Consider the following 22,429-nt stretch of genomic DNA (forward strand, 5'->3'; position numbering starts at 1 on the left):
AAGGAGGTACGGGGGGTGGGGGTGGGGGGGTCCCCCTGACCCAGAGCGGTGGGGACCTCACCTCGGCAATGTCAGGCGCCACGACAACGACGTCCCGTCCGCCGTCGCCCTTGCCTCTCTCCCACACCAAGCTTTACCTGACGCTCCGTGAGGCTCCGTGGGGCGCTATGCAGATGATTGAAGTGCATCGGGGGCGTGGCGTGGCCGGCCCGGGCGGGGACCGCCGTGGGGCCGTGGGGCAGTGACGCGGCGCCCTCCTACGCAGTCATTACAGCGACACAGCGCACAGCGCGTCCCGCCCAGAGCAGCCGCGGGGCCCTGCTCCTCCACTGCACTCCGGTAGCTCGTGCTGGCGGGGCGGGGCGGGGCGGGCGGGGCGAGCTCGCGATCCGCTGAACCGAGGAAGTTGCCCAACACGACGAGCCGCTCGGCGCTTGCGGCGCTACCGAGGCACAAGCGCGCCGGTGACAAGCCCCTCGCTGTCTCGCTCGCACACTGTGCGACAAAATCACTGTGATTTACAAATACCTTTATTCATCTTGTATGGTTGAAATAACAGCGAGTAGGCAAACCACACACATGCATGCGGTCGCGGCACGGTCGACCTGCATGGCAAGCGTGCGGTCGGCGGGCGCAGACCGCCCGGGCGGTAGGCCACACCGGCGCGCACGCCTGCTCAACAGGACTGCCTACCCACCCGGCGCTACGAGCTTTACCCAAATTTCGCAACATGTAACATGTGTGTTTGTTGGAGCCTCGTCCTCGAATTCCGTGTGGGGCATAAGTAGATTATTTTCGTTGAGCCGTTTTAATTTCTTTAACATTAGACAGGTGTTTTCTGGTAGCTTGTTACCGGTTGAAGCTGGGCTGCAACCCACAGCAGATTTGTAGTTGCCTTTTGCGCTCTGTACCCTACACTAGGTGCAGTGACTTAGTTACTAATAGCGGCATCTACAGAAACGCCGTAAATCGTCCCGTATTGACTCTAATTTTTACAGTGTATTTATCTCAGCAAACAAATTATTTAGTACCTCTGATAGCGTTGATATCACTAAGACCATGATATCACGATATTAATAAAACCAATAATCTGAAAATGATATATCCCTCATCAACTATCAAAGTGCTGACGATATGGCGATTCTGACTTCCGGACTAGGGCTCCCTCTCCTGCGAAATAACTGACCTGAGAACGATGTCGTAACGACGTCGACTTCTCTTTCGGGCTATACATTTCGATATCCTACTTCGCATTGGCGGCGCGGCACCCTCGCCTCGCACGCGCCGGGCCCAGCGGGGCGCTCCGACCGCCCTGAGCCTCCCGCCGGGCTGCCGTCGCAAAAAGAGGAAATACGAGACTGGGGGCAAGAAGGCAAGGTAGCAGCCGTACTTATGTATTTATTAGTTCGTTTTCGGACGCCGTCTGCCCCCTTTCGACGAGTCACTGCAAATGTTAAAACATATTGCAACATATTGACAGGCGTGTCAAGATCCATTCACAGCTTTGTAAACAGCAGTAACAATATAACTCACAGAACCATCGTGTGGCAGGGGCGTTTACTACAGTAATATTTGGTTCTCCCGCACGAAAATCAGATATGACTGCCACAAAATTGTTTCGAGGCAAACATGTGAGACGTGGGAGGTCGAAATTCTGACATTAAAACTATCGTGTCCGAGCTGTGCCAATATACCAAGCAGTAAAAGCACAAGCTGGGCCGAAAGCCCCGTGTACTTCATGAGTTCTGCTTGTAGCGCCTGGTGGGTAGGCACTCCTGTTGAACAGGCGTGCGCGCCGGGCCGGGGTGGCCTACCCCCCGGGCGGTCCACCCGCCGCATGCAGACTAGAACAGACCGACCGAAACGCACGCATGTGTGTGTGTGGGGGGGGGGGGAGGGGTCTCTCTCTAGTCGTCTCTAGTAGGCCACCTGAAAGATAGGCAAATCACGATACAAAACCACTGTACGTGGGGAACCGAAAGCTACAAGGCTCAGTGGTCAGAGATGATACAGGCAAATCCACCCGCTCGCCAGCATACGGTAGTATAACTACGAAGAGATTGAAGGCGTTTTGTTGCAACCCACGGTATTTCGTTTCCCCATACAAAATAAATTATTTTTTGTGACTTAGGACTGTTGCACTGTGAAAATTGGCAGGTTTTAAGAGAAAATTTTCACAAGCACTATGTGTCGACTTGGAATTTATCAACGTACGTACAAGTCTGGGCTGTCATAAATTTACAACATATCTTGTAAATATTAATTACAAAATATATCATAAATTTACAAAGATATATTTTCAGTGTGTTGCAACATATGAGTCAGTATGATGATTTCGGAAGACGTTTGTTAGTAACATGATATTGTTTATAACAATATTTTGCTATCAATGTCAGAACAAAGAGGTACATCGGACATGTAAAGTCATAATAGTTTATGAAACAGGGTTTTATGGGGAAGTGCCATTCACAAATATGGGAAAAAACATGACTATGCAATACACTACTGATCATCCGGTTACTGTTTCACACCTTAAGAGACCCATTTGACTTGACTCTATAGGCCAAATAAAAGTGTTGTTCATTATGAAGGAACTGTGTTTTAATTAAGATAATGTTTTCAATTGTAAAATTTGTGATCTTGCAATCTTAAAAGTATTTTCAACTAAAGTTTGACTTATTGACCATTTGTCTGTCTGGGTGTATACAGAGTTCCCACTGGAAAGAACAGCTGTTCATTATTGTTTATCATTTTAATTAATATACAGTTTGCTGACTACATTTTTCAAATCAATTTGTATTTTTGTGAGTATGCAGTTAAAAAGAAAAAAACAACACAATATTGTTATTTATAAGGTGCTGACGTGCTCTTTTCAGCTAAATGGCTGCACACAATCAATCAATTCATATTTAACTTACTTCACGTATCAGCTGACCACTCTTCTTGAAATCAGCTATAGTCAGGGCTACATTATGTAAAATGGAATGGGCACTCTCATTTTCATTGCCTGATACTCCAAGAATACGTCCACATTCTCGAACAAAATATTCTAGATCTGCAGTTTCTTCTGATCCTCCTGGCACAACACACTTATTTGTCACTTGTGCTAGGCGAGAACGATCAGAGCTGAAAGCCTCCTCCAAATCAAAAAGCTCCAAAGGCGGTGGAGGAAGCTCACGGAATGATGGAGGGAAAACCTGTGCAGCAACAGAGTAAAAGTTTTATAGAAGAAAAGAAAAGAGAAGGAAAACAATATTTTAACACTTACTGCAGCTTGCAAAGGAGGTAGAGGTGTTTCAAATTGAGGGGTAATAAGTCTTAATGGTTCGTGCTTAACTCCAAGGGTATCATAGGCACGAACTGCATCTGCTACTCCGCCAGTGTGCAGAGAAAATAATCGAGTGTCAATAAGTGATGTGTAATCAAGTGGAATATCTACTGCACTTTCTTGTAGACAAAGTCTGGGGCAATCAGACAAATAACTTATGTCAGGTACTGGTGTGTAGTCAGCAATCTGGTAACAGAAACAAGTCAGTTATACTATACCTACTCTTTAACTGCTATGATTTAAAGGGCTTATGCTATAAAATTTAGTTTTACCTCAGGATCCTCAGCATCTATTGCATTTAATTTTACTTGATCGGTGGTTAAAAAGCGAAAAATTGCATCCCGTAGCTTATCATTGTCCTCTTTCTCCAAGTAAGGATCAGCAAAAAAATGTCCAGACCCAAGAACTACTAATCGACCTCTTTTTTCTGATAGCTCTGTAAAAAATTAAAGAGACTTTCTGTAAAATTATTTAGAATGATATAGGTGTTGAAACTTTTATTGTTGTATATTTGTTACTTACCTGAAGAAATAACCGCAGCAGGTTGATGAGAATAAAAGGCACATACTGGTCTATTTAAGGGAAAAGCAACTGTTCCTGTGGAAAGAACTGCAACAGCAGGCTTGGCAACACTCAATGTAGCTCCAAATGGATATACAAATTTGAGACTTCTGTAAAGTTAAAAAGTCCGAAAGTAATACTTGAACCACAAAATATGTATTTTTTAATATTTTTTTAGAAATAGGATAAGTTGGAATAACTCAAATCTTACTTACGATTGTTCATTAATGCCATTGACAACTTGGGAGGATCCATTTTTGGCTGATCCTCGTGACAAACCTGCTGATCCAATTCGAGTTGCTGCCTCAGTAACACCCCTGTTGAGAATTCCTCCAGAGACAAGGCACTCCTTGGGATGAAAATATTTATAATAGTGTGTTCGAACAACACAGTCTATATAGGATCAAGCATTAATTAGACAAAGAACTCAAACATTTCTAAAGATAGAGTCAAGTTTAGAAACATACCACTATTCACCATGATACCAAATTCCTCAAGCATAAAATTGATGTTGGTGTTAAATGATTTCTCTCCTCCCTCTCCAAGGAGAACCAATATACTTCCCCCAGAATCTAAATATTTTTTAAGGGTTTCTACTTCTGCTTCAGTAAATTTCTGACGAGGACCCGGTAGCACAAAGAGGGTTGCACCCGCAATGACTTCTGAGTTTATTTCATCTTTATTAACAACAACTCGCCAACTTCCCTTCAGTTTGCGATGAAGTGTTTTATAAGTATCATCAAGCCGAAACTGCTCGTTCTTGCTTATATTAAAGACTATTGTATCACTTCTATCCTTCATTGTTTCGTTCTGTGTTTAAAGAAATAGAAAACGAGTTTGATTCTAGCATTGCAACAAAAATTAGCCATTCATTCTGCTGTGTGTAGGCCAAACAAACCTGTCAAAATATAACCAATCCAGTAATTGACAATTTTAAATTATTGCTAAGACCAACAAATCACGTTAATTGAACATTTATCGCATCAAAGCTATATCTTGACCATGTAAGGAGAAAATAACGATTTTGAAATCAATGAAAGAACTGTCAAAACCGAAGAGGATTGTCTGTATGTTGTTTTGTTGATACGCGCCCACCATATTGCATACCAGAATAAACAAAAGAAGAAAAAGCCACATGACCAATACTAAAACACTAAAGTGACGACACTTTTGAGTATTAATTTATGTTTCCTACCAAATGAATGTACTCAATAATATTTAAAAACACGTTGTCAAAAACGTTTCATGATCTTTTCTGGAAATTCTCCATCATACAGTGGACATACATGTGGTGATAATGGTAGTGCATGTTTTATTTCCGAGGTTGGCGTTTACCCCCACTTTCTCCTAGCAGAAGAAAATAAATTCAGACAAGACACGAAGTCAAGTGGCTCGCCGCTGACAGGCATTCGACCTCAGTTCATCACTCCAGCTTGTCGAGGAAGTATCTCCCTTTCCACTTTACTCAAAATGGTGAGTCCTACTATTTAAGGTTACTTACTTACTTAGGATCATTGGTGAAGTTGGTTACATGCTGACCTGTTGTATGACTCCTTAAAGTTTAGTTTTATCTATCGGCCATAGGCACTTTGCTAGTCTGACCTTGGACTTTCGTAAGGTCAAGTTTTTACGAAACTCATTTAGGTACAGAGATGACCTTGCCCAATGTGCTGCGCCAAACTTGAACCACTTACACGAGTCCATTTCTTACTGACAGTGCAGCCATGCTAATTCATGGCAGTGGGCGTTACGTGGTCTGTTCCTCCGCTAGGTTAGATTTATTTGTCTTCGTTGGCCTTACCGGCTTTTGCACCCTCAAGCTGTTTATTCGACTCTATCTACTTAATATGTGGTATTGACCCTTCTGCCACATTTTGTTTTCATGGGGGTAAAATTAGCACATTTTGTGTTTTCACTTGTCCATGTGACAAGAAGTGTAAAGGTTGTCTGAATGTTAGTTGTATTTATTCAGGGCACTTTGCCAGCTGTCATCCTTATCTCTTATTTGCTATCTATCCATACTGAGATAAGCTGATAAAGAATGGTTCTTACTCCAGTGGCGTTCCATCTTTTGTTTCAACAGGCCCAACCCATCAAGGTGGTTGTTACCGGAGCTGCTGGACAGATTGCCTACTCCCTCCTTTACCAGATTGCCAAGGGTGATGTATTCGGTGACAAGCAGCCTATTATCCTCCACCTGTTGGACATTCCCCCCATGATGGGTGTCTTGGAGGGAGTTGTGATGGAACTGGCTGACTGTGCTCTTCCCTTAATCCATGGTACAACAACAATTCCTTGTACTTCCTTCCTCTTGTGATGGCAGATAGTTTTCATAGAGTTTGGTTCTAGGTGTTGTCCCGACTGCTGACCCTGCTGTTGCATTCAAGGATGTTGAGGCTGCATTTTTGGTTGGTGCCATGCCAAGGAAACAGGGTATGGAACGCAAAGACTTGCTCTCTGCCAATGTGAAAATCTTCAAAGTTCAGGTATTTATTCCACTTTTTAATGCTGCTGAAAGCAAAACCGAAGGGATCCAGATTATACTTTCTTTCTTGTAGGGCCAAGCACTTGATCAGCATGCTAAGAAGACAGTCAAGGTTCTAGTTGTTGGCAACCCTGCCAACACTAATGCTTTGGTTTGCTCGCGCTATGCTCCTTCTATTCCCCGTGAAAACTTCTCCGCTATGACCAGGCTGGACCAGAACCGTGCTCAGGCCAACATTGCTGCCAGGTGAGATTGCCAGTGTAAAGTGCTTCAGTATTTGCCTTGTACTATACATTCTTGTTCCACAAGGTTTCTATTTCTTACACAACACGATTCTTTCATTCAGGCTTGGTGTAAATATTGCTGACGTCAAAAACGTGATTATTTGGGGCAACCATTCCTCTACTCAGTACCCAGATGTTAAGCACGCTACCGTCACCAAGGGTGGAGTTTCTAAGAATGTGTACGAGGCTGTCAATGACGAGGCCTTCCTTAAGGGAGACTTTGTATCAGTAAGTATAAGTTTACTTTTGTTCACACCAATTCAAATGCATAAATTTTAGTAAATATTTAATTTGTTTTTCCCTGTAGACCATTCAAACCAGGGGTGCTGCTGTTATTGCTGCCCGCAAGATGTCATCTGCCATGTCTGCTGCCAAAGCTGCCGGAGACCACATGAAGAGCATCTGGCAGGGTACTGATTCTGGTGAATGGGTCTCAATGGGCGTTGTTTCTGATGGATCCTATGGTGTTCCCGCTGACATTGTCTACTCCTTCCCTGTGACAATCAAGGACAAGAAGTGGACCATCGTCCAGGTATTTATATCTCAAGTGTGCTCTATTATGCTCATTCATAACTATTTCCTCACATCAATCTTTATTACAGGGTCTGCCCATTGATGACTTTGCACGCAGCAAAATGGATCTTACAGGCAAAGAGCTTCTTGAAGAGCGTGAGGAGGCATTGGCTGTGTGCCAAGATTGACTTGTGGCTGCCCCAACTGACCACAGCAAGCTGTAGGGCTATTCATCCACCAACTTTGCCCCAAAGCATTTTGCCCTCGTTAACAGCACAGTTGGGGACTCGGACACATCACAATCCACCTTGCTTCTTTTTTATGAGTTTTTTTTATTTGAATTTGTTTTTTGTGTACATACTTTAGTATTTTATTAGTTGTGGTATTAATTGTAGGGCTTGCAAACTTGCCACATTTCTCATTGTACCTAGTCAGCAAACTTGCTAATCGCTACATTCCATTTTAGCTACCTGAGTTATTCCGTACTTTATTTGCCTTTGCAATTTTACCAGCATTTTAAAGCATATATTTTTGTATTTGTATTGTAGGCATTCTGTTATTTTAATTGGTGTCTGGTGCCCCTTCCCTCTGCTGCTGAGGGCAGTATTCTAGTTTCATGTGTTCAGGAAGCATTTGTGCTTCTTCAAATGTGTAAGAACAATAAGAATCTTGACAGAGTTCAATATAAAATTGTATTTACGTAAGTGATCAATAAAAAATAAACGGGTCTGTTGGAATTTAATTTGTTATCATTAACCTCAGTCAATTATTGAATATATTTGTTTCACATGGAATGGTTTAGTAGTGTGTACAAGTACTTCAATCAGCCACATCAATTTAAAGAACTTCTTTATTAAAAATCCCAACAATATTAGTGTCAAACCCACCATATCCAGAAACAGCAAAGGTAACAATTTGATAGCACCATATATTTAACAATTTGACAAATCAAGCAACAACTTCATTTAACAGGATGCAGTATCACAAAGAATCACAATCTAGAGAAAAATGGTAACACATTTACCTTGACAAGATTCACATCCCTTTCACTTAAGCATACTTAAAAAATGTTATAAAAAGAGAAATGCGATAGAACAGTGAGGAACCAGCACTGGTAGAGAGAGGGAGGGTGGGAGAATGTCAATCAATGAAAGACAACATAAAAATCTGAATGTTAGAAAACCACCAGTATTAATAAAAACAAATTAAAGAAACTTCACAAAAGAAAATAAAAATATTTTACACATAAATCTACGCATGTAATTAATGTCTTCAGAGGTAGATAAGGAAATAAATACCCAAAACCTGACAGTAACATGGAGCCTTGCAGTCAAAGCTCGCTATTTATAGACCTAAGTTTAGTTCACCTGAGAGAGCAGCGACTATTTATATTTGGATATAGGATAACCATTTATATGGAAATTCTTCCTTGAAAAATATGGAACGGTTCACATGGCAGTCATGGCACATTTAAATTTGTTTTCTATGAGTAAATAAATTAGTTGAGAAATTTTCTTATCCCAGATTCAAATTGAAACAATACAAAATAACAAAGCAGAGTAAAGATTGATCAAACCTCAGCTTAGAAGCACATAGGAAAAAGCAAACACATCAAGATTGAAAACTCAACATACAAGTTTATCAACAAGTTCAATTTCAGCAATCAAATGGGTGTAAATATAAAAAAAAAAAACCCGTCATATCATAGAAATTAAACTTTTTTTAAGAAAATTATTTCTTCCTCTGCTTTTCCATTAAGAATCACGTTCAGTTTCCGGCATAAGGTCATACCAAGCAGTAAATCCTTTCACTAAATCCAAGTCTCCCAAATTCAGAATAACCTGGAATAAAAATCAGATTTCTTAAATTTTAACAACTACCGTATGATTTTGAAAGCAAAATGGCACCAACTTACTTGTCCCATGACAGGGCTCTGAGATTGGAACCAAGTCTTTTTTGTAACAACAGTAACTTCAAGCTGGCGTGAATTAATGTCTCCAAGGGATATTATATACTCAAATGTTTCATCATATGTAGGGTTGCAATTATCTTTCATGACCTGCAAAATTCAACAATTTGGTAGGGTTCTTTGTTAATTCAATACAGGAGACAAATGAGTCCAAACACATTTGGAAACATGCAAATAATTAACATTTTAAAAATTACCTCAGTTTTCCGTTTAGATTCTTTAGATCTCTCAGGAAGGAGGTATAGTTTCACATAAGGGTCAGGAATACTGTTCGGATCCTTTGAGGGTAAATTCCTAAAACAAAAGGAAATATTTTAAAGATTGTGAAAGCTTCTGTGGCACAGGCTCTAATCATTAGAAGACACTGATGAGGGGATACGTACGCCACTTTGTGGATAACTACCACGAGACGTTGTCGTGGAACAGCATAACGTAAGGTCATTTGAATGCGCCCTAAGCCAGCTTCACCAGCCGAGCTAAGAAAAACAATAAAAGGACCACAAAATGAAATTTGTAGAAACGTTAGTAAGTACCTAGAAATCTAACGTAAAACAAAAAGATCTTACGATGTTGCACTGGGTGTGCGGTGAAGCACAGTTGCATTATTGGTTGACTCTAGGGGAGTGCTTAATTCCTCAGAGAAATTTTCTGCTTCCTCCTGAACTGATGTCTGGGTGGAAAGTTTATCTTTTGATGGCTGTACACTGGACACACTACTCCCACCAACACTCTTTCCTCCCACACTTTGCCCTCCGACACTCTGTCCACCCACACTCCTCACTGAGTCACCACGAGAGAACTGCTTGCTCAATGCCTTTGGTGATTCTATGAAAACAAATATTTAATATTAAAAAACTTAACACTACAGAAAATAATTTATTTAGGGTTGGCAAAAGCAAAGTAAATGGTAAATGAGTTGGATACCAAATAAAATAGATCTTGAAGTTCAACAGCTTTAATTTTGATTTTGTAATAAAATTGGAACAGAACTGAAGAGGAAAAGTATTATTTAGGGAACACTCAACATGGAAAGCATCCTGTGGACTGAACAAATGTCATCCACCAATTCAATAGTCTTCCGTTGGAAAATTTGCAGGATGAGGAGGGATGTTTATCATTTCTCAAAATGTTTAGATTAGTGTTGTGGTCAGGATTCTTTTGTTTTTAGTAAACATTATTGGGGGAAGAAAGCATGAAAAGAGAAGTGAAGTTGCTGGATCACCTGACATAACACAGAAAAATGGAACAGTAGCTCAAGAGATGAGCTATAGTCTTGACATGGTGCTCCAGGCCCACTTACCTCTTTTGCTGGAAATACTTGATCCATCTACAGCATCATCATCACCTTCCAAAAGAGGACCATCTATCTCTGGGTCATAATGTTTCAGAATCTAGAGAGGCAGGAAATTAAAAAATTCTCAGAGGTGCTACAAAGCTTTACAACACGCCTGTCATTGAACTTATCTTCCAATGATCCAGATACACACCCTTAATCTCAAAGAAAGCCTGACTCTGCTAATAGGTCCAGAATGTTGCAAGAGCAGTGGTTGGTCACTAAGTTCCAAATTTTCACTGGTCAGAAGTTTGGCTAGATGGTATTCCAGCCGGCCAATATCATTGTTAGTTTTTTGGTCAGTAACCTGTAAAATAAAATAAAATTATTGTAATACTGTCAAGTTTACTTAGCCTAGTACAAAAAAGGATTATTAAAATGCAAGAGACCTTACCTTCAGAGTAAATGAATCAGTTTCAGGATTCTTCACAAGGAAAGTAAAACCTCTCTCCCATACAGGAGAATCGGTGCGGAAGATACCATGAGTGCTCTGTGTGTCTTTGCCGACCCCAAGAGTGGCAATGGGATCAGGTCTTCGCCCAGGACGAGCATCCTGAAAATTCACAAAATGGATAGTTGATAACTGCATATGTTACATTCTCATCGAGAAAAAGTAGCCAGGAAAGTACCGGTAAGTTCTTAGCAGAGTCAAGGTAAACCATCAAAATGGCAGTGCTCATAGAAGTAACTCGTAGCTGTTGTGTTTCTGCTAAAGCCTAGAAGGAGAACCACAAGTGAATCATTTTCTTTACATCAAATCAATTTGCTAAATTTGCAGCTCTTCACTGCATTTTCAGGTTACCATAAATTATAACTTACTAGGGGTAGAGCCTGAAGGTCATCAGTAAGTGTATGCCAAGACAAACGCAGGTGAACCATGCCATGTTTAGCTTCTTCTAAAGTTAGCCACTAGAAAATAATTTTAAAAAAGTTCGTTTAAACAATGAAAAATATTGAAACAAAAGAAAAACAGTGGAGAGCAACTAGATAACATATGCTTACAATGTCTAGCTCTCCTTTCTTCACCACTGTGCTTACTTCAACAGATGCCCTAGAACATAATTATTCTTTGTTTAAAAAATGTTTAAAAATTTTGGTGACACAGAAAAATATGATGCCGCATTTGCTATATTTTCTAATTACCATTCATGATTCATATTATTGTTTAAAAAATATGGAAAATTTTACAAAACTCAAAAAAAAAATGAAAAAAAAATAACACACTGTAAAAAGCTAGCAAGCTTGAATACAAGACATAAAATTAAGCCCACCGAAATTTGGCACATCTTCCCACTCAAAACCAGTATAAATCGCACATAAGCATGCTAAAGCAAACACATTAAGTGTTTAATACAAAGCAGTGCAGATAAAAGCCACTAAAGAAAAAGCATCCTTTCATTGTTGTAGGTAGTTAAAATTATGGTAAAATTTTAACATTTGAAAACAAAAAGTTTAACATCAAGGCATCTTCCTATATCCCACAGGTGATGATTATGAGTCTAGCCCCAAAGCCTCTACCTATCAAAGCAAATATACGAGAAGTTCTGTTGAGCTGCCTATTCGTTTGGACCATGTATATTTACAATAATGAATCCCACATGAAACATAGAAAAAGAAAACATACTACCTTCCCATATAATCGTCGTCACTCCCTTTATCATAATCAAATAATCGTACTAATACAGTACCAGCAGAGGCGTACATCAAATACTGAGAACATGAATAAACATTCCTATTAGTAAAAAAAAGAACAATTTATTGAGCTTCTAGAAATTTCTCTCTACGAGAAAAAACGGAAGCAGTATTGAGATCTCAGTAGTCTGACTAAACAATAGTGTAATTGATAAATTGTAGCCCACTCTGTCAATCTCCTTCAAGGTGCAGGAAAAGAAAAGAAAGATAAGTAGAAGAAGAGGAAGAAAAGGGATACCTTCCACACCAATCATCTTGCAGGTAAGTTTCTCCGTCTTCAACAGAGACATCCAGAAAGATATTATTGGTGTTTTCCAGTGGGATCTGACACAAACAGGAATGTAAAAACTGGTTGACAGGCAAAGAGGGAAAGGAGTCTGAAAATAATATTGGAATAAAGTTAATGGGTTTCAGGGCTTAAAATCACTAAGGGTTGTGATGCTACACAGTGATAAATTGAGCTTAATATAATTTCTCAAAAATAAGATGACATGAATGTCCATATACTCCCTTAGATTTGGAAGCACAATTTAGAAAAACAAGGAAATTTTCCTTTAAAGAAATTAAAGCAGATTAAGTATGTTTTAAACATTATTTTCAAACAATAACATGTAATTAAAAAAAACAAAGCCACTGGATAAAGGTTAGAAAAAATGGAAGAGCATAAAAAGGAAAAACCAAAATTTGTTGCCAATCACACAAGAAATATAAGTTATACCTCCCCAGAAAATCATCATTCTGGACCCCAGGGAAACCAGGATCCCAGTCCCAACACTGCACTGTAATGATTTGTGCCTTCTGCGAAGATACTTCTGCCTTGGGACAATCAATATGCATTAATCTAAGACGGGGTCTATCAAACTGGACCAGGAAATCACTGTGCTACATAATTTAAGCAGTAATCTTCTTCACCAAAAACTTAACTACATACACCTACTGTAAATAAGGAAAGATATAGTAGAAGTGCCAGCAGTGCCAATAAACAAAATATTGCTGTTTGATGGAACAAGTAAGAAAATCCTTTAACTTCCAAAAACACAAGTCACCAGGCATGTTACCAAAGAACAAAATCAGGATTCAGGCATGCAAAAAATATATCTTACAAATCAGATATACCAACAGAGATGGGGGGAGGGATAGTAAAGGTTGTGTAGTTTGCTCCAGTTTGTTTAACAGTAGAACTGTTTATACAAGTAATTTATAGGATGCATGCTTATCACAATTTCAAAGACATCCACGAGCAAAGCTTGGGGGCAATCACAAAATTTGTTTACATTAGATGCATTACAAGAACAAAGGTCAAAACGAGGGTTTTTGAATGTAAGAAAACACACTGATAGAGGTATTAGGTATACTATCAGCAACAGACAAGGGATACAAGAAAAGAAAGACACTTTTCCTGTAAGTGCTGATTCAATGTGTAATGATTTAAGAAGGATTGTACTATACAAAACCTAATTTTGTTATTTCTGGGGACTTCATAGTTTTACCAATGGAAATAAAAAAAAACAGAGAAGGCTCAGAGTGTGTTCTTAGAGATTCAGCAACATGCTCTTTTAAAGTAAATGGAAAAAAATATCAGATTTAATACATATGCATTAAAACTAAGGGTGAGAATGTTACCTAAGTGTTTAACAGCGAAGAGAAGCTGGAGTTTAAAAGGTGTAATTTAGTGGATACCACCACCTACTGCTGCACAATGTACAAGAGCATAAAAAATATCTCTCACCTTCCTAATTTCTCATCTTTGCGTGAATCATCCTTATCGAAGAGAAGAACCGTAACAGTCTGGGCCCGAGGTGCATAAACCTCACACTGAATGGGATGAATTACGCTTTCCAAAATTATTACTATAATACTAAATATAACAGTTGAGTAAAGATTGAAAGACTGAAAGATGCAGATGTACAGTATTTGGGTAGAGTTAGATTGATGAGATCACAATGATCACCACAGATGTTCTCTTCTTGATCATAGTTAATTAATATTGTGAGAAAACGCACAAATAAAAACAAAAAACACAATCCTGCTTTTGATGGAGTAACAGTTAAATTATGTGTGGTTTAAGTACTGGCACTTACTGATAGGTACATATTAAAATGTAGCAGGCTTCAGATGAAATGAAATCACAAACCGCAACCAACAGGGAACAAAATCAAAGAAACCAGACAAAACATTGCACAACTTACCTCACACCAATAGTCCCACTTGGGGCTCACTGTATTATTAATTATCTGGGTGCGGAATTGCTGGGCACCCACTGTAATAATGGCATAAGGATCAGACTTGCCTTTCCCAAGCACACCAATATCCATCTTCATCAGTTCTTTTGCTTCTACAACATGTACTCTTAAGACACCCTGGGCAAAAAGGAAGAGTTAGATTGTTTTACTTGAAAGTTCAGTATTTTAGTAAGTAAAGCATACCTCAGGTTCTGGAGTCTTTAAAATATGGGCAGGAACTACATCACTTAGAGTAATTGGCAACTTGTTGGGCAAGACCATCAAAGCTGCAACTTGTTCCACAATTATTCGACGCAAAATATCACTGAACAGGACAATAAAAACTGATTAGACATGTACCACAGGGTAGTATGAAATTTAATTAAAATAGAATGGTTGTGAGGAAAGAAATTACCTTACTCCAGGCACATCAAGAACATCTGCAGCACCAACTAAATTGAAATCAATTGTAGGATTGTTCAAGAAAAACAGTTGAAGACCACCAACTAGTGGTATTGTCTGGATTAGTGGTTTCATAACTACTCGTAACATGCCATGAAGCTAGAAATGACAAGTAAACAAGAAGGTACAGAACATATTCTGTTTAAGATTACAAAATGGCAACCCCATTTTAAAAATAAATTCCAACCTGAAAATCTTTAATTCCACCTGGAATGCCGCTGAGAGTAAATGATATGTCGCAGTCTCCAGCATAGAAGAAGTCTAAATCCATGATGATCTCATTCCGAGAAACATTATGATCATAGACTTTAACACCTCCTACTCTGAATGGAATGGTCCCAAGGATCATTTTATCAAATTTGAAACCAGGCAATTTAAAGGCTGCTAAGGCATTTCGTATATTTGGTTCAATAACAGTCCTAAGTAAATCTCGGGCATAATGATTTGCATTTGGCCAAAGTTGTCGTACAATCTGAAATTATAGAAATGAGCAATACAAAAACATAGCTCCTTGATTTGTAAAAAGATTTCCAGGGAACCAAAAATAGAAGGAACTTACTCTGTTCACCCATTCTGCTCGTTCAACATCAGGGAAGTACACCTGCAAATTGAATATAATAAGATATAAACAAAGAGTGGAATGGAACTTAAACAAAGTTAGTAACAGAGGGTACAGCAAATTATTAAGTGTAATACGGGACTTCAACAATGCATACCCAAGCAGGGAGCTCATCAATACGAGCGATGATCACTTCCTTTTCATTGCTCATGGCAGCAGCCTTGGCCAAAGCCCTACGGGCATCTGAGGTCTTCTTCCACTCGTCCCGGACCACGGACAGGATGACAGGCCCTATCAGCCATGCCACGCTGATATTGTAGTACCCCAAGAGGTACACAATCGCCACAGTGCCAACCTTTTTGGTGACACTATACAAAATACTCAAGACTCCCGGGCTAGATGACCTCCGTACGACGGGATTGGGGTTAGACCCGTTGTTGCTCTCAGGTTTGCTGGGAACAACCATGATGAATTCCTTAACTTACGTATGTCGACCATAAATTTTGAACGACTGAACTAAGTACTTGCGCGAAATAGATCAAAAATTCATTGCGCGTGACTGTGATAGAACCACACGCAATGCGAATGGCATTCAATAATTTGCCGACGGGATTAGTTTTTGCTTCTTGTTGTTGATGATTACGTCAAGAAAGCAGAAGGAAGGAACAGCAGAAGGCGCAAAAGCCTGCGAATATATGCATGTTCTTCTATTCGCAGGAAAGAGTAAACACCCACGAAAGAAACAACAACAAACGGCAACGGCACAGAGCATTTTCTAGACGTCTATTACGAAGTTGTTCGAATGCAGATGGCTCGGTTCGTATTCCTGCCTTTAATTCATCTCTATTCCATGTCTTAGATCAAATTCCCACTGTCGTCTTACGATATAACATCCTTGTTTGATTTTAGATTGCACTGGGCGTCCTAACCTTCATCAACTTTCGTTTACCTGCTCAAGTCATTCATTCCTTCATTCATTCCAAGGAAAGGAACTCATATGCCTTGCCTAACTGGAGTTGAGCAGCCCACCATGGATGGTGAAGATCATTTCGCTGAAAATGGAGCAGAATCATCTAGCTGTCTGTCAAAGTCAGGACTTCCGCTAACTCAACTAAGAACTGATCTTTTGGATTTTTTGGTTTCTAATGACCAAGCACACTTCAAATGTCAACATAAAGATGATCCTGAGCTATCTCAGGATTCCAAGAGAAAAATTGCTGAAGATCTTTTGGACCACAGCCCAGCACAATTTCTCAATCGGTTTGGACAATTTCTGCAGAAAGATCACTTAAAATACTTCACAGGAAATGCAGAGCTATTACACAGAGAATCCTATGAGATTGCCTTTCATTTGAAAGAATTGGAACGTTTTTATTGTAAAGCAACACATTCTGTAAGTTACATTTATTACACCAGTACTAATATTGCCGTTGAAAACTTTATCGCTGTACTCTATTTTGTTTCTTTTAAGGTTGATGTAAAGAACCGTCGGTATGATGCACTCCAGAAGATGATTGCTGGAGGTAGCTCTTATTTCTCAGAAGATGAAATGAGACAAAGGAACCCTTACCTGTATGAACAGCTAGTTGGACAGTATTTAACTGAAGAAGAACGAAAAGAAAGAGAAACTCCAGATCTTGAAAACATTTCGTAAGTCCTCTTTCACTAAAATTTTCTAATATTCCATACTTTTTTACTCATTACTGCTTGACTTTGACATCCATCTTCAGATTTGTTAACTTATTGCTGGTAAAAATATCCAAGGATGAAACAAAAGAACTAAAAAACCAACAAGAGAAAGAAGAGAATGGTGAGCAGGCTGATTCATCCCCCAGTAGTGATGAAGATGATGAGGAAATGGTGACAAGCACAAAAAATTGGAATGAGCGTAGCACTTGGGGAGAAACTTCTGATGATATTACCAAATTAATGAACAATAGGAAAAAGAAGAAGACCGAAAGAAAAAAGAAGAAGGAAAATGGGTCTACACCAGTGGAATGTGCTGAATCAGCCAAAGAAATTTCAGATGATGAGAGACTTCTATTAATGCAAGAATTTGTGTCTACCATGTACAACAGTTTTATTGATGGCAAAGACACTGAATTTGATTACAGGTAAGCTGAAAGCAATTTGTGATTAACCTATTTTAGCTTATTTGTTGTGTTTCTTATCTATTCCTTATGCCTTCTTCCTTTAGTCTAGTTGATTATAACCCAGAGTATGACTGTGTTGGGGAACGAGAAAGGGATGAGGAAGAAAAATATTTTGATGCTGAAACCCCAGAAGATGAAGACATGGAAGTGCTTGATGAAACCTCAGATACTGTAGACAGTACAGAGCCTGATAAGTCTGAGTTGCCATCACTTCCATCCCTAGCTGAAAGACGGAAAGCCCAAGAGGAAGAGGAGGACACTCTAGACGCCTTCATGAAAACAGTGTCGGCTCCTGGGCAAACCTCGGACATTGACCTGACTGCTGCTTTTCAAAACTTATCCCATCAGAGTCGAGTTCAACAGCCAGAAATGTCGAGGGTCATTAAAAAGTCCCATGTAATCAAGATAAATCTGAAAAAGAACTGAAAACATCACTGTACTGCACATTACTACCGACGTGCTTTTAGACACATTTCCATTTTTTTTGTTTTTGTTTGTTTGAACGTTTAGAAATAAACTAAGTTAGTTGCAAAGAACCCGTATCCTCGCTGTTGCCCTGCTGGTCGCACTGAAGCCCCCGCCGGGTAGGCAGACCCGCAGCACACGGTCGCCGTGCGGTGTGGCCTACCGCTCGCTCGCAAGGGGCTCCGCTCCGGGGCTGTCCCGGGCCTCCCCCTCCACTCGCCGCCCTGCTTGTTTCGACACTCCGTGGATTTCACCCCCCGCCCCGTGCCGTCAATACTAATGAGACAGTCCGCGCTGCTGCCCGCCTCGTGACCACACCACACGGCCGACACGGCTTCACTTCCGGAGCCGTGTGGTTATTTGGCAGCGACCGCCCCCCCCCCTCCCTCGGGTTACACACTAGGTGAAGAGCATCAGCAGCAGGCATGCATGTGGTGAGCCATAACTGCAAGAGAGGGAGAGAGAGACGCCGTGCTTCTCCCTCTCTCTCTCGCTCTCGGCGTGCGCGACGCACTCACCACCTCTGCCCGGCTTCACTTCCGGAGCCGTGTGGTTATTTGGCAGCGACCGCCCCCCCCCCTCCCTCAGGTTACACACTAGGTGAAGAGCATCAGCAGCAGGCATGCATGTGGTGAGCCATAACTGCAAGAGAGAGAGAGAGCCTCGCCGTGCTTCTCCCTCTCTCTCTCGCTCTCGGCGTGCGCGACGCACTCACCACCTCTGCCGCGCTTGACATGGAGCGCATTACGCTGCGGCCGCAGCCGCGGGCCGGGCCGGGCCGGGGGTCACAGCCGCAGGCCGGCGGCGGGCCGCGTGCTTTCTCTGGCACGGGGATGGCCCGTGGGCCGCCAGTGGGCGCGCGTCACCGCAAGCCCGGCGCTGCCCCGCGCCTGCCCCGCCTGGCACAGTGGCGCATGCCGACCGACCAGGGGGATCGCTCCTGAGCACACACCTCCAAGCGCTTCCGGGTGCCGCCGCCTCGCCTTTTCATTCTCGGCCCATCATCGCCGATTGCGGGGAGAGTGTATATGAGTAGGACGCGTTTTGTGCTAGAGATGTAACAAAAAAAGAAAATTCTCTGGAGAGTCATCGAGAACTAGTGTCGTGTTCTCATTTTCCCCATAGTGAGAAATGTTTTGTTGGGCATGAGAAAAAGTTTGTTTAGGTTTTAACTTGCCCCGATCACCTTAATCTAGAACTGTTTGTTTAGTGGGGCAATGCGGAATCAAAATTGTGAACTCCTGATCAACACGCGATTGCAGCGCGTGACCCACACCGTGGGCCCAGTTACATAGGATTACCTACATCCGCCGCACCTGTCCTCTTACGTGAATAACGACTCGGATAAGGGATTGCCCAGAAAGTGCGTCCGTTTGGCTTCGGATCGATTCTGCCACTGCCACCAACCGGAGCCCTAGCGCCTGCGAGACTCGGGGTAGGCCACTCCGCAGTACACGCGTGCACTGTCGGCAAGACGTTGCCTACCTACACGGCGCTACGAGAGCGAGCCCTGGCTGAATTAGGCAATTTCTCAACGGCGAATGACGGACATACTTTCTGGATGATCCCCAAGAATTGGTAGATAGCAGTCCACCCACACGTTTCTGATTACACTCCATGATAGTAGAACGTAACTCGAAAATCAACTGTAGGAATCAACACCCTTCCTGTTATGCTTGTAACTTTTCGTGCCTTTACAGAGGCACTAAAAGATTCGCACCCATGAAAGGCACGAAAATGTTCCAAAAGTGCTAAATTTTAGTGCCTGTAGAGACTTCCCTGCCTTTTTTAAGGTATAAAAATTTGACACCTCTAAAAGGTACTAAGTCCTACAATTGTACGTATTTCCAGTATATTGTTGGAAAAAATGATATAAACGAGAGGCACGCCTTAGCGCTCTCAGCCACTGTTATCTCAAGTGCGATAAATTTCATACAATTTCATGCGACAATAATAGCCCAAAAGCGATTCTCACATCATATTGCACCAGGGGAGGCATAAAAACAAATTATCGCGCTTAATTCACATTCGTCATTAGTGCGTACGCACGGACACATGGATGCCGTCACGAGGCACTCAGGCGCCATGGCGCCTGTCCAGCTGAGCGGCCATACAGGCCACCACGGGCGTGTTCGGGCGCTTTTACGGCTCGCGCCTTTGGGACTCACATTTTTCCCGTCTCGCCAAAGATCGAATGCGGACCGATGGAACAGGCCGCGTGTCGACATGGCGCGGCGCACTTCCGGTGCGCGAGGGAAGTCCCCGATAGAGCGGGGCGCGACCAGGAGCAGTGCGAGGGGTACTCGGGCGGCACGCACGAGTGTGTTTCTTTTGACACTCGGGCACTGACCGCCCCGCCCCGGAGGTCCCGGAGGTTCGCCCTTCCGAACGCCACGCGCTACGCTACGCTTCGTGTTACGTGAGAGCGAGAGCCCCTCGCCCGACCCGACCGCAGAGCTGCTGGCGCGGGGCGCGGCGGGCCAAGTGCGCGCGGACTACGCCTTGGCTATGGACGAACGTCGCCCAGCAGGTGCCATTTTTAAACTCGGCTGACCCACAAACGCTCTGGTCACGTCAGGCCCGAGGGAAGCACCTCCTCCTCCTGGACGTGTGCGACGCGCCGGGAGCATCGCACATTCGCACACGCGGCTGGTTTCACTCGGGCATCGCGGGCCACCGCCGGGTTGGCAGCCGCACGGCGACGGACGGCGGCGCTCGGCGGGGACGGGTCGCGCGCCAGATAAGGCGCCACTCGCCAACGGCTGGACAGAAAAATGTTGGCGAATTTTTGTTTCGTTTCTCTACCAATTGACACACATATGACACACACACAAGGGTACAGAAAAATGTTGGCGAATTTTTGTTTCGTTTCTCTACCAATTGGACAGCTGAACGTGACCCACATGATGCTCGGGGGCCCACCACGCCCCACCATATACACAGTGGGGGCCTCCTGGGGAACAATTGGGAGCCGGCGCGGAGGGACCCCGCCCGGTCCGGCACCGACTTACTGCAGGGCCTCTTTTGAGATTGTTATCCTTCATCGCGAAAGTGAAAAAAAAAGTATCGCACTCCTTAACCCTGGGAGAAAGGGCCATGGGAATCATGCTTCACGCGTCCCCATGCACTCTGCTGCCCAAAGCTCGCGGGGCGAGGAGGGGCGGCCCGGCCAGCAGGGAGGGACGGACAGGCCACCTCGCCCACGCGAGCAGAGAAACAGCGGGCACGAGGAAAACTTTAGGGAAGAACGGAAGGCTGAATTGGGAGGGGGGGGGGTGGTGGTGGTAATAGGACATGAAAGAGGGAGGGAAGCAAGAGCAAGAATAAGAAGAGAAGACGACTGCGGAATGCGGACCAAGGCCTGCCGGTCGGGTTGACAGCGGCCGGCAGCAAAAACCATTCCCATAGACATTTTGTAAAAGGTAAAACTGGCTGCATTTAATTGTGGCGTGACTCCTCGTATGTCGTATGTCGGCCAGCGGACGGGACGGGCCGGCGGGCCGGCAGTCCTGGTAGGCAGTCCCGCGCTTCCGGCCGCCTCCACCGCCCCCCCCCCTCCTCCTTTTCCCCCTCCTCTCTATCCCTCCGCCCCCCAAATGTAGACGGAAATATACTATCGTTATGTTCTGTAGGATGAGCGCATCATCGCCTTTTAAAAAACGAGTGTTTGTGATGACTGTAATGTTTCCCCGGTGTCCTGTCCAGATGTTTGCGTACGACCTACCAGAGAGACCAGCCTCCTCAGACCCGCCCACATCAGCTGTTGGACGATCAGGACACAGCGCGGGACTGATCGCTGAGCGTCACACACTTCGTAAGGCGACTTTTGTTCGTAGGGGTTTCAGTGTCGTAAAAAGAAGGTGGCATCCCCAAGCCGCGATACATCGCGTGTTCCGTTTTGCCTTTGCCGGTCGCGCTTGTATTCGGCTGGTCTCCCCTGCATCTGTACTCTGCAGCAGCAGCAGTAGCAGCAGCAGCATCAGCAGCAGCAGCGGCAGCAGCACGGCAGCCGCTCCCCCACTGCGCTCCTTGACTGCTGTGCGACACGTCGTGCCACAGCCACAGCCTCCCATTTCCTTTTTCTTTTCTTGAAGGAGAATCCTTCTTCACTTTCCGCGCTATGGGATGGGTTCAAGGCGGAGAGCGAACTAGCCGGACCGGCCCCGCAGCGGCAGCGCTGTGGCGTGTTTGCACAACCTCCTAACCCAACCCGGACTCTGGGGAGGACCAGCGGCGACCGTCCCTCAACGACAACGAACACACCCTTCGCAAGTACCGGCGGAAGCAGGAGAACGTGTTAAAAGTGAAAGCAGAAATACAGATCTTGAATCAAAGGAGGGATGACGATGACGATGAGCGGCATGAATGACGCTCTTTCGTCCCATCCACCCCAGTCCGCCCCC

General features: G+C 43.2%; 4 protein-coding genes across 6 annotated transcripts; 2 read left to right on the forward strand and 2 right to left on the reverse strand.

Annotated features, from left to right (window-relative positions):
• Window positions 1-2,737: 2,737 nt before the first annotated feature.
• LOC113214717 (intraflagellar transport protein 52 homolog) lies at window positions 2,738-4,969 on the reverse strand. The gene is made up of 7 exons (XM_026434182.2): window positions 4,788-4,969; window positions 4,357-4,699; window positions 4,105-4,282; window positions 3,851-3,999; window positions 3,601-3,764; window positions 3,269-3,514; window positions 2,738-3,197 (listed from the first exon to the last, which is right to left on the reverse strand). The coding sequence occupies exons 2-7, from the start codon at window positions 4,688-4,690 to the stop codon at window positions 2,910-2,912; spliced, it is 1,359 nt and encodes a 452-aa protein (XP_026289967.1). The 5' UTR covers window positions 4,691-4,699; window positions 4,788-4,969; the 3' UTR covers window positions 2,738-2,909.
• Window positions 4,970-5,119: 150 nt separating this feature from the next.
• Window positions 5,120-7,908, forward strand: LOC113214741 (malate dehydrogenase, cytoplasmic). Its single transcript, XM_026434206.1, has 7 exons — window positions 5,120-5,362; window positions 5,973-6,168; window positions 6,239-6,375; window positions 6,448-6,620; window positions 6,721-6,886; window positions 6,966-7,190; window positions 7,261-7,908. The coding sequence occupies exons 1-7, from the start codon at window positions 5,135-5,137 to the stop codon at window positions 7,357-7,359; spliced, it is 1,224 nt and encodes a 407-aa protein (XP_026289991.1). The 5' UTR covers window positions 5,120-5,134; the 3' UTR covers window positions 7,360-7,908.
• A 951-nt stretch (window positions 7,909-8,859) lies between these two features.
• Window positions 8,860-16,022, reverse strand: LOC113214700 (extended synaptotagmin-1). Of its 3 annotated transcripts, none has more exons than XM_026434157.2 (18): window positions 15,566-16,022; window positions 15,409-15,450; window positions 15,037-15,321; window positions 14,803-14,948; window positions 14,592-14,712; window positions 14,355-14,525; window positions 12,884-12,981; window positions 11,476-11,524; window positions 11,293-11,382; window positions 11,103-11,189; window positions 10,868-11,026; window positions 10,628-10,780; window positions 10,441-10,531; window positions 9,707-9,965; window positions 9,524-9,616; window positions 9,338-9,434; window positions 9,087-9,230; window positions 8,860-9,012 (listed from the first exon to the last, which is right to left on the reverse strand). In XM_026434157.2, the coding sequence occupies exons 1-18, from the start codon at window positions 15,872-15,874 to the stop codon at window positions 8,926-8,928; spliced, it is 2,481 nt and encodes an 826-aa protein (XP_026289942.1). In that variant the 5' UTR covers window positions 15,875-16,022; the 3' UTR covers window positions 8,860-8,925. The 3 variants fall into 3 exon arrangements, with proteins under 3 accessions (XP_026289942.1, XP_026289957.1, XP_026289951.1); XM_026434172.2 differs by lacking the exon at window positions 12,884-12,981 and adding an exon at window positions 12,101-12,183 and having other exon boundaries at window positions 15,566-16,021; XM_026434166.2 differs by lacking the exon at window positions 12,884-12,981 and adding an exon at window positions 13,895-13,980 and having other exon boundaries at window positions 15,566-16,021.
• Window positions 16,023-16,094: 72 nt separating this feature from the next.
• Window positions 16,095-18,097, forward strand: LOC113214731 (coiled-coil domain-containing protein 97). The gene is made up of 5 exons (XM_026434197.2): window positions 16,095-16,224; window positions 16,318-16,801; window positions 16,880-17,058; window positions 17,139-17,522; window positions 17,606-18,097. Exons 2-5 carry the CDS (start codon window positions 16,406-16,408, stop codon window positions 17,985-17,987), a joined length of 1,341 nt encoding a protein of 446 aa, XP_026289982.1. The 5' UTR covers window positions 16,095-16,224; window positions 16,318-16,405; the 3' UTR covers window positions 17,988-18,097.
• The last annotated feature ends 4,332 nt before the right edge of the window (window positions 18,098-22,429 follow it).

Source organism: Frankliniella occidentalis, unplaced genomic scaffold (assembly GCF_000697945.3).
Source record: "Frankliniella occidentalis isolate FOCC.00 unplaced genomic scaffold, Focc_3.1 Scaffold19, whole genome shotgun sequence".
Lineage (NCBI taxonomy): Eukaryota > Metazoa > Arthropoda > Insecta > Thysanoptera > Thripidae > Frankliniella > Frankliniella occidentalis.

Bases quoted from the DNA above. Each gene is read 5' to 3' on its own strand.
- LOC113214717 (XM_026434182.2), bottom strand. From the start codon at position 4,690: ATGAAGGATAGAAGTGATACAATAGTCTTTAATATAAGCAAGAACGAG. The intron at 3,515-3,600 runs GTAAAACTAAAT...TTCTGTTACCAG, and splicing joins TAGATGCTGAGGATCCTGAG to ATTGCTGACTACACACCAGT. The intron at 3,198-3,268 runs GTAAGTGTTAAA...GTTGCTGCACAG, and splicing joins TACCTCCTTTGCAAGCTGCA to GTTTTCCCTCCATCATTCCG.
- LOC113214741 (XM_026434206.1), top strand. From the start codon at position 5,135: ATGATCTTTTCTGGAAATTCTCCATCATACAGTGGACATACATGTGGT. The intron at 6,376-6,447 runs GTATTTATTCCA...TCTTTCTTGTAG, and splicing joins TGAAAATCTTCAAAGTTCAG to GGCCAAGCACTTGATCAGCA. The intron at 7,191-7,260 runs GTATTTATATCT...TCTTTATTACAG, and splicing joins AGAAGTGGACCATCGTCCAG to GGTCTGCCCATTGATGACTT.
- LOC113214700 (XM_026434157.2), bottom strand. From the start codon at position 15,874: ATGGTTGTTCCCAGCAAACCTGAGAGCAACAACGGGTCTAACCCCAAT. The intron at 14,713-14,802 runs GTAATTTCTTTC...TGTCCTGTTCAG, and splicing joins CTTGATGTGCCTGGAGTAAG to TGATATTTTGCGTCGAATAA. The intron at 9,435-9,523 runs GTACGTATCCCC...CTTTTGTTTTAG, and splicing joins GTAGTTATCCACAAAGTGGC to GAATTTACCCTCAAAGGATC.
- LOC113214731 (XM_026434197.2), top strand. From the start codon at position 16,406: ATGCCTTGCCTAACTGGAGTTGAGCAGCCCACCATGGATGGTGAAGAT. The intron at 16,802-16,879 runs GTAAGTTACATT...GTTTCTTTTAAG, and splicing joins ATTGTAAAGCAACACATTCT to GTTGATGTAAAGAACCGTCG. The intron at 17,523-17,605 runs GTAAGCTGAAAG...TTCTTCCTTTAG, and splicing joins GACACTGAATTTGATTACAG to TCTAGTTGATTATAACCCAG.